Source organism: Cavia porcellus, unplaced genomic scaffold (genome assembly GCF_034190915.1).
Source record: "Cavia porcellus strain 051 isolate PalLab524CR breed Dunkin Hartley unplaced genomic scaffold, mCavPor4.1 scaffold_18, whole genome shotgun sequence".
Taxonomy (NCBI): domain Eukaryota; kingdom Metazoa; phylum Chordata; class Mammalia; order Rodentia; family Caviidae; genus Cavia; species Cavia porcellus.
The window spans coordinates 62,021,212-62,035,333 of record NW_026947501.1 but is presented as its reverse complement, the minus strand read 5'-3'; the positions used below and the strand labels follow the sequence as shown (position 1 = coordinate 62,035,333).

The 14,122-nt window shown below is 43.7% G+C and overlaps 1 protein-coding gene across 17 annotated transcripts in view; it reads right to left on the bottom strand.

Annotated features, from left to right (window-relative positions):
- Positions 1-14,122, bottom strand: part of Ldb2 (LIM domain binding 2) — a 364,317-nt gene that overhangs the window by 269,816 nt on the left and 80,379 nt on the right. The window contains exon 1 of one of the 17 annotated variants that reach the window (XM_023562984.2): positions 13,949-14,064. The exons of the other annotated variants lie outside the window; for them this stretch is intronic. Coding sequence (XP_023418752.1) covers positions 13,949-13,966 — 18 coding nt within the window. The 5' untranslated portion in view covers positions 13,967-14,064. Of the gene's footprint in view, positions 1-13,948; positions 14,065-14,122 lie in introns of those variants that run through there. 17 annotated transcript variants of the gene reach the window in all.

The following is a 14,122-nucleotide window of genomic DNA, read 5'->3' as shown; positions in this document are numbered from 1 at the left end:
TACAGGTGGAACGTGGCCATTTTCTTTGTGCAGCTCAAGTATTTGAGTTTCCAAATCATGAAATTTCATTCTGAATGCGCCAGCTAGAATCTGCAGGCTTCCTCCAGCTGACAAAAGGTGAGCAGTGGAAACCAGCATCCTCTGGCCTTTCATGCCAGCTTTTGTGCCCTGCTTTGTGCCTTGTGGTTTAGGAGATTACAGGCAGCACCTGCACCCTTGGGGCGGGAACAGGATCAAAGCACCTTCTACCCTGGGCAGGGAGAGCCCGCTGACCTGCAGCCCTGATTCTGAGTTTTCTGGCCTCGGTGGGTTTATACCAAAGCCTCAGGTCACCTCCAGGTGCTGGTTGGTGCTTAATTACACTTAAAGGCTGGGTAGGAGAAATTCTATGTGTAGCCTGACCAACCACCATCAGCTCTCTCCAGTCTTTTCGGGAGATTTTTGTCTTTAAGCAGCTGTTCGCCTGCACAAAAAATGGAGTGTTCTGTTCACAGAAATAAAAACACCTGAATAGACCTAAATCTTTCACATAAATAAATCACAAATTATTACTAAGGGCATTGAAATCACTCCTGCTTGTAAGCTCTCATTGCAACTCAGGTCAATCTGTTAGGGTAGGCAGTGGAAACCCCACATGCTTTTGGAACCAATTAGTGGGGAGATTAATATGTGGACTGGGGGATCCAGGCAGATCAGAAATAAACAGCATAAGTGGATTGCCTTCCCATTGTACAGATGTCCCCACTGAGGTCCTAAAAGCTACAGATTGTGTTCAGAACATTTAAAGTATTGCTGGAGCCTGGGGCTTCATTCCCAGCCCTGTCAGTAATTCCTTACATTTACCACCTCAGACCATTAAGCCTCCCTCCTCTCCGTAAGCATCCCCACACCCCAAGTCCACCACCATCCCTCCAGAAAGAGGCATCCTGGCAGCCACAAGAGGGCCTTTCTGAAATCACTAATGAACAACCTGAAAGCCCATAGCACATCCACAAGCATGAGTTAGGCAGACTTTTGTTGTTGTTGTTTTGTTTTTTGCTTAAGTCTACTCCATACCAGGCTGGAGTCTGCATATTCTGAAGCCATTTGGTGACAGAATGTGAAGCCAGGAGAATCTTGGTTACAGGAAAAAGTGATTAAAAGGACTGGTGTGATGACATAAGGCTGATCATCTCACAGTGACTGCAGTTTCTGTTAGCTTGTGCCTTATAAAACACAAAGGGTTCAGAGCTCTGAAGCAGATATCCTGGGCTAAGCCCCAGCTTTCCTACTGAGCTCTGTGACCCTGGGTCTGTCACTTACTTTCTCTGTGCCTCAGTCCCTTCCTGATCAAATGTAAATGCTAGGAGTGTCCACACCACAGTGTTGAGAACATTGATAATGAGCCAACACGTTGAAAATCATTTGGTATTAGCACATTGTGCAGAACGTAATGATTTCCTTCATCCAGGAAACTTGATACACAAACACAGCTTGTTTCTATCCTTTCCCATCCCCTTCCCCACTCCTCCCTCCTCACGGTCTCCATCTCTTGGTCCCTTTCTCTTTAACAAAAGATATATCCCCCATTTTCTATTATCTAGCTTTTATTTTGCACTTTAATTTATTTATACTTGGGTTTCTTATGAGAAATCATGGAATGTTTAAGCTTACATATCTGATTTATTGCACTTAACATTATAGTCTTATGGTATCTCCAAATTTTTCAAATGATTCAATTGTACCCTTGTTTGTGGCAAGGTAGTACTCCATTGTGTAAATACCACATTTTCTTTATCTGTTTGTCTACTGATTAATATATAGACCACTGCTGAGATTTAGCTATTACACATTTTTCTGCTATAAACACAGGTATGAATCTATTACTGTAATTATGCACTCTATAATATTAAGCTAAACTTTATAAGAATTTGATCATGTTTGGCTTATAGAAATGGCAACTTTGTATGAATTAATCTACTAGGCAAGATGTCAACCTTATTGAAATGTTGTTTTTTGTTCCCTTGATTTAACTCAAGCTTTACCTGCTCTTAGAAATCTCACATGATGCTCAACCCAAGTTCATTCAAACAGGCAAGCCTAGGTCCACTTTCTCAACAGGAAAATATTGAGCAACTACCACCCAGTGCTGGGCCCTGAGCAGATCCAGGGCATTAAATAGCGGGCAAGGTCCAGAAGGATCAATAGAACAAGTACCGGTCTTGTTCAGGAGAGGGCGCTGTGGGAAGAATGTCCTTGAGGAGAAGGTGTTGGGGAGTGAGGTGGGGATGAGGGCCGAGTTTTCTGACTTAGAGTGTGTTACCCAAGACCTGCAGATTGAGAAGGAACTCATCAGATAAAGAGAAGAAAGATTGTTCCAGAAACATCTAGACCTTTCCATGAAAATCCGAACATGAGCGAATAGGGAACAAGAAAAACTTTGGGTGCAGCCAGTGGGTCCATCAAATACAAGGCTGCACCTGTCCTTTTCCTGTCAGGCTTTACTCTGAGGTCCACAAGAAGTCCCCAAAGCAGAGCGACAGCTTCCTCATAGTCATCGGATGCACATGTTGGCTCAGCTTGGCTGATGGCTGGTAGAGGGAATCACAGGGAGGGCACAAAGCTTGGGCATTGTTCAGTAGTGGGTACCCTCATATGGGTCCCTAGTTCACTCCAGCTTTATCTCTAGCCAATAGTTTATGAGTCCATTTTCAAATCATTATTCTACCAGATTATGAACCCCTTGAGAATAGGAACCTAAGAATTTTTTCTTTCACTCCACCTTCTGGGACTAGTACTGGGACTAGTACATAACCGATAGTAAGGGGGGCAATTATTATAATTAATTATTCAGCCTCTTACTACTGGAATTCAAATGCCACTGCTATTGTATCACGAGATACATAGGATTCCACAGAATACTGACATTCTGGGAAACAATTATTACATGTGGGGTATTTGGACGGAAGGAGGGGCCCCTCCAAGAATCTGTGGAAATACTTCATTAAAAATCTTAAATGGGATTAGCACACACACATATATCCAAATTCTCATCGCTGAGGGCCTGGAAGCAACAACAGCTCTGTAGCAAGGAGCCTACACAGTACCAATTTTGCCCACAAAAGGAACCAGGACTCCTTAAAGAAATAGCAAATTGCAGAGCTGAAGTAGTGAATCTGTAAGATGAGCCTAGAGAATCTTGTAGTGTTCATGAATGAGGAGTCACACACACGCTTGTGCACGTGTGCACACATATGCACACACACATACAAGCAGGTATGTGAGCAGACCCTGAGGTCAACTGAAACAGCTCCTGATGACTAAAAGTGAAATAATTCACCTAAAAGCTGAAAATATCAAGGCATCAGATTATAACTCAAAATATCTCAAAAACATCTATAAATTCTCACTGATATGAAAAAGGTTGAGTAAACAAACAGGGGAGAAGACACAAGCCTTCCATGCAGCAGGATTATAAATCAATGTGTGCAAAGAGGGAAAGGTAAGCCCTACCCCTTAAGCAAGAGTCAGGCATGCTCAGTGACTTCTTTCTAGAGGATAGTATGAGAAGAGTCAGAAAGCAGGCATGGTGGTGCACACCGGTAATCGCAGCATTGGGAGGCTGAGACAGGATTGCTACAGATTCCTGGGCATACTGAACTGCATAGTGAAACCCTGTGTCAAAAACAGAGAGTGGGGGAAGAAAGGGCAGGGAAGGGGAGGAGAGGGGAGGGGAGGAGAGGGGAAGGGACGGGAGGGGAAAAAAACAAGAATATTTTTGCAACTAGGAATTCTAACAAATACTACTTCAGCCAGGTAAGCCACCCTGAGACTATGTACCTTTAAGATGGTGGGAGGAAACTGCCACTGTACCTCTGTGACCATCCTCTCCAAACTGAAAACTCTATGGCACCTGATTAAAAACAATAGACACCATATATCCAAAGGAAGGTGTATTCTGACGGGTACTTTTCAAAGTTACCATGGCTATCAAAAGCAAAGAAAGTCTGAGCCATTGTTCCAGCCAAGAGGACCCTAGGGTGACATAATGTCTCAGTGTAGTGCAGTGCCCTGGATGTAAGCCTGGGAACATCACCCAAAAGCTGAAGACACCTGAATACATTATGGACTTCAGCTAATAACACTGTGTTAATATTAGTCCATTATTATGACTCATGTTAGAATTTAACCACTTCAGAGAATGAGACCAGAGTCCATGGAATTCTCTATACTCTCTTGCATCTTCAGTAAATGTGAAAGGATTCTAATATTAAAAAGCCTACTTAAAAAAAATCCTGTTTGACCTCAGCAACAATTTAAGATGTGGAGATACACTGTGGTTCTTCCCAAATTCATGACACTAATGAACTGAATAGCTCGTACGTTCTCTTGGACCTTCTGGTTCCCCAAAATGCCTGTAACTAATAATAATAATAATAATAATAATAATAGTGTTTAGTGCACTTTGTAGAGACTCTCTAAGCATCGTGGTTAATAGGGTCCTGTGAGTTTGACTGCTCATATATTAGCATCACTATGTAAAAGCTACATACTATTAGGCAAATTATATTATTTCATCATGACTTGTGTTCCTTAACTGTAAAATGGAACTGATAATGCTAGCAGCAGGGCCACAGGGTTACACTGAGAACCCTGGCTGTTACATGGGCCAGTAGATAGCAGACTGCTCAATATTAGGAGAGGACTACTATGGGAGGATGAGACTGAGTCATGGAAAATAGCAATAGGACCCATGCAGAGAATCGAACAGAGAAAACTAAAAACATACCACAAACCTGAAAAGCTTTTTGATCTACTTAGAAATTTTAGGAGCATCTTCCTGGTCATTGCTGGCCATCTCCCAGTAAGTCTTAGCCTAGAGGCCACCCTTGGACAGCCATAAATGCCCTGTCTCATTGTCTGCACATCACCCAGAGCCTGATGCCTTGTGGAACTTTCTCTCCATAGAGAGACAGGACAGAGTTCCTATAAGGACAGAATTCACTCCTGAAATCTCTGAAATGCCTAGTTTTTCCCTAAAATGTGGAAAACTCCCTCTGCGCTTCTTTTCCTTTGCCTTTGGGCTGGAAGCTGGACTCTATAATTTGCAGTCACTTCCAGTGACAGCGATTCTGAAGTGCTTATTCAGCATCTGACTGGGGTTTTTGCGGGTGTCAGCCAACTGCACAACTAGGAAAAAAAGGGAAAATGCAGAGCTATCCAATATGAACGATTAAATCCTACAGAAGTCTAGGAGTAGCAAATGGGTCCCCTCACCTGCAGGATGCTCCAAATCCCCAAACACTGTACTTGTTGCCTGCAGTACGTGTTAACCCAAGCAGAGCATGAGGGTTCCAGCTAGTTAGGGATGTGACAGTTCTCCAAGGCCAGAGAAGGGCCACCTATGGGACCTAATCCTAAGGTGGGAGAGGACATCAACCACCAAGGATTATCAGTGCCAGTTCTTAAAGTCACTGAGTGAGAGAGAAATGGAAAGCCTTCTCCCTACTGATTGCTTCCCTTGTCCTTCTATCCCCTTAGGAACACGGGCTTCCGCTACCCTGTGCTCCAGCTTGTATTGGACTTAGTTTGTGCTCTTGCATCTGCAGAGGATTTATGTTAAGCAAACAAAAGCACAAACATGGGACATGGGGTCTCGGGCTTCCGGAGTCTTCTTAAATTGACTTCTTTCACTTGTGTATTCTTGTAGCCTATACCAGCAGCCTCCAGTCTTTTTGGTGCAAGGGAAAGAAGAAAATTTTTCCATGGACAGTGGGGTGGTCATGGTTTCTGAATGATCCAGAAGAGCATTCAGACTGGATTCCTTACATATGCAGCTCGCAGTTGGCTTCATGCTCTTACAAGAATCTAAAGCTGCTGATCTGACAGAGTCCAGGGACTGATGCAGGCTGCAAATACCTCCTACTCACCTCTGGCTGGGCAAACCAGTTCCTAATGGGGCAAGGTATTGGGACATGGCTTGGAGACCCTGGTCTACAATCCTCACTTTATATAAGAGCATAAAATAAAGGATGCTCAGTTCAACTGGAATTTCAGACAGAACAAGTTAACTTTTTAAGTACATCCCATGTAACATTTGGGACAGATTTATATTTAGACTGTACTTCACACTTATGTGAAATTCAAATTTACCTGGGCATCATGTGGTCTTGTCTGTGAAATCTAGTAACCCTGAATACAGGATAAATTACTTTTTCATCAGGCTCTTTTGCTAAAATGGCATCATGCACAGATGTGCATTATATGAATAAATTAAAATGAGAAGACTGAGGTCCAAGAGGAAAGAATGTAAATTATAGGAGCAGAGTTGGAAAACAAGTGCATCTCTCCAGAATCCAAGGCACGTTTCTTTCCCTTATTATCAGGAAGTGGTGAAAACTGGAAGTGGGCAAAATAGAATCAGGAATGCTCTTTCCATTTAGGTTATCGCTACCTTACATTGTCCTGGAGTTGTTTTATACTCTGCAAACTGTACAAAACTGATAGTCATATGAATGACTCTTCCTCCACAGACATGCATTAGTTCGTGAGGCTGGACAGACCAGGTTCTACATTTCCTGGTAAACTTATTTTAACACATATAAACATACGATTGTTCGAATTTTCCACAGAACTAGTTATGACATCTTATCACTTCCTTTATTAATTATTACTTTAATCTCTGCTGTGTTTATTCTGTATTAATATATTCCTTATTTTATTCTTATTGAAAATTACCTTTGACAGCTCGTCATCCACTGTAAAGAGAGCCCCAGGGAAGTCAAGAGGCAAACACTGCCTAAGCAGGAGTAGGGTACTAGGGAGCCATGACATGGATAGGAAGAGAAGACATTCCTGAAACACAGTCTGACCAAGTCGCTTCTGTGGGACACCTGTCCCAGACTGAACTCATATGGCTCTGACTTGAAGCTCAAAATCCCCATCTCGGCTTACAAGTTGGCCAGTCCTTTGCTATTTCCTACCAGTGGTCTGTACAAAGCAGGTACTCTCCTTTACTCCCAATTCCCGACTTCTCCCACCTCCCCTCTCAGCTCTGTGTCTGGTTAGATGGGTGTTCATCCCTCATACTTCCACAAGCACCTGGGGGTTCTAGAACCCAGCTTTCCTCACTGGGGTGCAATTACTATTTAACTGTCTACAACAGTGGTGGTAAACCTGTGGTACATGCACCACAGTGGGCTGTCTGCATCTCTGAAGAGCTTTTAAAAGCTTACCACTGCTGGTCTATAGCCTGTATCAGAGGGCACTTAGGAGGGCAGAGCCAAAACATGCTTTGCTTTTTTGCTTGTATGTTCCTGATGCCAGGCAGAGTGTGTGGCGTAAATGTGTTGCACTAAAGCTCAAAACATTTGTGAACTGGATAAATAAGACTGGAAGCATATGAAGCCACTCACAGACAGGGGACAGAGCGGTCACAGTAATAAGAAATGCAGGAAAGAGGGCAAGAAGATTACTACTAACCATATGTTCCTAGGAAATCTCTTTGGAGGAAGAGTCACTAAGCCATGGTCCTTACCCAAGTTCTGATTTGCTAGCATTCAATGAATGTGTTAAATCTAGCTACACAGATCTAATTATTATATTATTCAAGTGTGCAGAATAGTAATTTTCATCACTCTTTCTATGAAATTGAATTATTAAATTGGACAAGCCTGCCTTAAACTTCACAGTGTTTTATACTTTTCCCATAAAAAAGTAGAAGCTTCTTATTTAAAAAAGAATGAAGAAAATACAAGTTTTTGAACCCTACCTTCCTAGCCACAATCTGGAGAAAAGCCAATCAATTTTGAAAAGCTGCCTCCAGCAAAAAAGCAAACTCCGGAGGGTCCTTTTCTAGTGTGTTGCCTCATCTCTACTTTCAATTGCCTTTTAATTCCCAGAATTCTGTAACTCCTCCATATTCCAAAGCATTTTCAGTTCTCTCTTTCCAGAGCAGTCTCCCTGAATCAATGGTTTTGGGTTGTGGAAGTACTTGGCTTCAGAGCCATGCACAGATGAGTTAGTAGGTGGTCTTGCTGTGGACCTCTGAGTCTCAAGAGCAGTACGGATGTGTCTAAGTCATTTTCTCATCACTGGGGAAAAAGAGCCCAGTACCAAGAGGTTTATTTTGACCTATGATTCCTGGCCACAGTCGGCTGGATCCAGGAGAGGAAAGGCCTGGCAGTAGAAAGCTGCTCTTGCCATCCTGGTCAGGAGAAAGACAGCAGGGAAGCACGAGAGAGGGCGATGGAGACCCCAAAGGCAAGCCCTCCCCACACTGAGCAGCCTCTTAGCACCAGGCCCTGGCTCCTACCAGCACTGTCAGCTATGCGTTCATCTGTGTGCTCATCCGCTGATGAGCACAGTACCCCCATGATCCAGCCACCTTCCAAAAGCCCCACCTCTGAACACACGACACTTTGGGGGACACTGGAGATCTAAACCATAACAGATGGCCTATAACTGTGCTTGCTCCTTCCCACCACAGCCACCCCATCACCACGTGGGTTTAAGCCTACCAGCCACTGAGTCATTGCTGTGGAGACAGCGAGCCCAGCAGAGAGCCCTGGGTCCTTCTCTGCTGTCCTTGGCTGACAAGACCCAGCAGCCCTGGGAGCAGTAACAACTAAAGCACACTCACTGTTTTTTCGCTGCTCAAAGGCTACTATTTTATGTCCCTCGCAAAAAACTGTGCACAACTTGCCAGCAAACGCAACTTCAAGGGAAAGAAGGAGCTCAAGGCAAGCTGGAGTCAGGAAGTGAGTCTGACCCCTCCTGGGAGGGGATCTCAGAAAGGGACGTGGCTACTAGGTGCCCCAGGTTGGTGGGTGCCATCCTTAGAACTGGGGCACATGCACCATGGCCGCATCCGATTGGAGAACTGTTTCCATTTACCTGCTGATGTTTGCCTTTCAGAAAACAAGTTAGATCTGTTTGTATAGACACACTCAGGTACAAGAGGGATACTAAAAACAGGAGAGCTAAGGGTCCTGTGTGCTGTGCTAAGCACCTGCTAGGGCTTCGTTAGCATTTTTTCATCTCCACCAGGCCTGCCAATCAGTATCCATATCTACTTTGATTTTAAAAATGAAGAAAGTGATTTTTGAAGACATTATGTGGCTTCCCCAATACCTCACAGCAAGATGGCAGCAACCGTAGCATCGAAACAAAATCAGTGATCACAGCCCGAACGCTCCTTAGCTAGCATGTATTTATGAGCTGTAAGGGTTTTCACGTCTCTACCTTATCCATCTCTCAACTGATACTCTGAAGTACTTGCCTCAGAAACACAAGTTTCTGTCTCAAGTCTTGCACTCAGAAAGGACAGACAGATTTGAAGAGAAGTCTGCTGGTGGCCGGCTGCCCCCGAAACCAAGTGGGAGTGGGACAGTCACTCTGGTGTTGTGCAAGAGACACTAAGAGCTGGCGCTAGCCCCTGATCATGAGGAGCACCAGTCCCTTCCCCAGGCTCCAGCTGACTCAGGAGACGGTCATAGCCCGGAGCTCCTCTTCACCTCTTTTACCACTGGCTCTCATCACAAACACAGTGTGCATCCTATTTCTTAGAGGAAGGGCTGTACAGGAACCTGGGGAGACATTCTGATGAAGTTATGGCCCAAGTAAGGCCCCTCTCTGCTGGTCTACACCAGGGGTAGCTTGGGTTATCTGTACATTGGGAAAATATCACTACATTTTGATCAGAAATCACCACACAAAATTGATTGCTTCTTTCTCTTCCACTTATCACTTCCTGCCTACTTTTTTCAGTTTAAAAGTCCCAAGCCTATAATAAGTCACTGGCTCAAATTACTGAATTTATCAATTTCTAGGGAATCAGACAGCAAAATATAGGTGCCCTTAATAACTGAGGAAGGATGTGACTTTCTAAGATAACTGTAATTTTATAAAACCTTTTTAGGAGTACTTGGAAGTAGAAAGATAATAAGTATAAATTTGCATCATTTAAGACGATGGTTCAGAGTTCAATTTATAAAGGAGGGTTTGACCACAGAGTAGAGTTTATCCTTATTTTAAAAGTAAATCAAGATAGCACACTTTTTGTTAGACATGTGAAGCCACCTACTTGCCAACAATGAATAATGAAGAAAAATGTGTCTATCTCATCTCCACAGATAACCAAGAACTTTCCATCACTTCTGACGAAGAACAGGACAAAAATGGAATGAGTGCTCTCAGTCACATCTCTGTGCCTTTTTCTTAATCTCACCGCCTAAACTTACTGTCTCCTGGTTCCCTCATCTGTGAATAGAGATAATCACATTTATTTTAGGTTTGTTCATGTAGCAAATGAGATGAAGAGAGCAATTAACTTAGCACAAAGCCAAGCACTGGGGAATTGCTTCAGCGATGCTTATTCCTATGGTCCGCTTAGGGTTTGAGCGTGTCCCCCAAGGGTTATCTGTTGCAAACTTGGTCTTTTGTGTGGAGATGTAGAGAAACAAAGAGACCCTTGAGAGGTGGGGCTCAGTTGGGGGGATTCTCAGGTCACTCTGGGCACTGTCTCAGAAGAGATTAAGGTAGGTCTTTGGGACCCCACTCCTACTTTGGCTTTCTGTCTCCATATATGACTTCTCTCACACATGTGCTTGTGGCATTGGGCTACCATCTGACATGAGATGACATGGGAAGGTGGTCCTCACCGGAGACAACACCCTGCAATTTGAACTTTTAGCACCCCAAAACTATGAGCTGAACATGCCTTCATGCTTGTTAACAGTCTCAGCTATCTCATGATAGTAACAGAAAAAGGGTGAGTACACTTGTTTTGAGTACAGTTTATGATCTACAATGTATATAATGCCATTCTAACTTAGCTTCCACCTCAGCCAGCTTTTAAAAATAAAGGAGCTATAGATTTCTGTATTTAAGAATTGCTGAGGATACTGCAGGAATCAAACAGATTTCTGAAGACCGTGAACTAATTTTATCACTTGCCTGAGCTCACTTAAACTATGACTATTGATAGACTTTGAAGAGTGTTCTCAACTGCTCCATTCAAATGTGTAAACTGAGAAGATAATAAAGATGCATGCTTTATGTAGTTACATTTTATTTATTTAATATATGAGTATATGGGACTATAAGAATATGAAGAGGGAAAAAAAAGAAGGTGAAACAAAGAGAAAAGTACAGAAATAAACAGATATTTAGAAAAGACCCTGCCCACAGGCACACAAATATAAAGGCCAGTAATACAAGTCGCTCTCTGCTCTTTGCTGCTAATGGAGACTTACTGAGTGCTTAAGAATATACAAATGCTACCTCACTGCATTTGACTCATGTAATTCAGGCAGTGGTTTATCTTTACCTGAGACTTAATCCAACAAAGGATGACTCTAAAGCAGAAAGGTAGGCTTCTGATGACTACAGGGTCCCTGCAGGTAACACACAGGCTCGGCTTCCACATATGCAGTGAGTAAAGTGGGAGGCAGCAGGGATTAGTGAGTACTGTGGCAGGCAGCCTGGAGGTTTCAGGGCAGCGACAGCAGCCTCCGTTCCGCTCTGGGGAGTGCTCCACTCTTGAGAGCACACCTGGGGAGATTTTCGGATTTTCTTTTTTTCTTTTTTTTTTTTTTTTCACTGTATGTCATTTGCTGTTTTATTTTTTCTTTGCTTAGAATCTATAAAACTGCATATATGTCAGTTCAGGCTGCCATAACAAAGTACTACAGATTTGGTACTCTGACTCACACAACAGAAACATTTTCTTGCAGTTCTGCAGACTGGAAGTCTAACATTAGTGTACCAGCATGATCTTGTTCTGGTATCACCCTCTTCCTGGATTATAAATTGTTACCTTTTCTCTGTGTCTTCATATGGCAAAGAGAAGAAGGATCTCATGTTGATATCCAATCCTCATTATTCCCCAAAGACCCCTTCTCCACACACTGTTCTCACTGGGGACCATGTGAATTTTAAGGGACCCATTAAATCCATAACCCTGCATCCCAACATTCTAAAGTGCCGGGGAGGCCACCCTACTCATGTCCATGTTGGCAAGAATTTAGCCCAGAGTCATTAGCTGCTAACCAGAGGGATCCTATCCACTGCCACACATCACTGCATCTCGTCACTCTGAAGTCACAGCATACTTGCCCATGTACCACACATGCTTTGGAAAGTTTTTCAAATAGCACATTGGGGTCCACCCTGGCATGGAGAGGAAGGAGGGCATTTGCATAACTCGTGATCAGCTTCTGTGATTGAAGTGGGGTGAAACTCTAGGGTATGGCAAGAGACAAGATATGAGATGGGATTGTTGGGAACAAGGGATGCTTGGAGCCTGTGATCAATTTGATTCAAACTGATTCAAGATGCAATTGGGAACCACTGCTTAGTCCTTGGGAGGGAAGATGCCAGGCTAGCAATTACGGCGATGAAAGCTGATTCTATGACACCATGGAAAAGCTTGCAGAGAGAAAACGCAGGGGAGCCTATTTCTGGGTAGGGTTTTTAGCACTGGGCCAGGGGAGCAATGATCCTGTGGCTTTGCAAGTGCCAATGTCTGGCATGGGAATTCTCTTCCTCCAGCTCTCAGGTTCCCTCTCTTTCTCCGCCTGACAACTGTAATTCGTCATGAGTCTCACACCCTCCATAAAGCTGTCAGGAGGGTTATTATCATTATCACTACATTTACCAAACACGTAATCTGTGATCAGTTTCAGAGGGAGATTTCTCCTGGAATCCTCTCCTGCTTATTCCCTTCCTTGGCCAAGACAGGAAACTAAGTCACAGTGAAGAACGGTAACTTTCCTAACACCTCGCAGGTACCAATCGACCTGGACATGACCTCAACCAAAATCTGTTTGATTTCAGCTCCTGAATGGCAAGTAATACTCTACTACTTCCTGTTTCTGTAGCTCAGTAAGGTCTCTGTCTCCTAGGCTGCGCTGCTCCTGTCTCTATTAAGACTTAGTGCAGGAGCCCAGCTCTGCTGAAGTCCCTACTTGGTGCCTTCTAGCCACCTGACTCAAGTCACCCCTCCCATCGAAACTTCGATTGCCATAAGGGTAATGGTTAGCACTCCTTTCTTCGCTTTGTGCTCTCCACACGCCCAGCTCAGAGCCTGGCCCAGGGCAAGCCCTCAGTATACAGCAGATGAATGGACAAATAGCCCATCAAGCTGGGCTGAGTTCTGCATGCCAAGAGGTACAATGCAGCACAAGGCATAGAAGCAGCCTTGCTGTAAAGTGGACAGACCACAGCAGAGCTCTTTGTGGACAGGACTCTCTCCAGAGCAGTCTGTTCTCCACACACCCAGTGTTCTGCCAATGGAAGAAGAGAAACTTTTGGAGAAGAATGCATCTGGATTGAACATGCATACTTTTTGCTCTTACTATTCCCCAAACAATACAATATTGCAATTAGTTTCATAGCATTTCCACTGTATTAATAAGTAATCCAGAGATGATTTAACATGTACCAGAAGATGTACTAGGTCACATCCAAACACTATGCCACTGTGTATAAGCACTTGGGCACCTCTGGATTTTGGTATCCATGGGGGTCCCAGACTCAGCCCTGTGTGGGTACCAAGGGATGGCTGTATCTGAAAACCCTTTCTGTAGGTGCTCATTAGACCTTGGAAGAGAAGATTGCTGAATACTGGACCTGATCCTAGGACCCTCAAGGTCACAGATGACCTTCATGAATCTTACTCAAACTTTGGAATTTAGGGCTATGGTGTTGAAGGGAAGAGTCACTCAAGTGCGCAGGCTCTGGCTAGAGTGTGTACACAGCCGTTCCATCCACAGACGTTGCCTCCAAGGCCAAGCTGCTGCATCTTTCTTTGTCTGCGTCTAAAAGTGCTAATCTCCCAGCATTGCTTTGAAGATTGACTTAATGCATGAAAAGTTAGTAGCAAAATGCTATTTATGTGTTAGAGTTTTTTTTTTCTTTTGCAGTGCTGTGGATTACAAATTGTTAGTAATCGTTTTATTTCAATCACCTTGGTAGTAAACACCATAGACTGAAAGTTGTTAAAGTCTGCGTTGGTCCAGTCCCGGGTCTACACTGGCAGGTGCCTCTGAGCTGTGGCTGCGGTCCTGTTTTAAATTATCATGCCTGAAATAGAAAACCAAGGTACGTACATAATTTTACTAACCTATCTAGGGATGGGCTG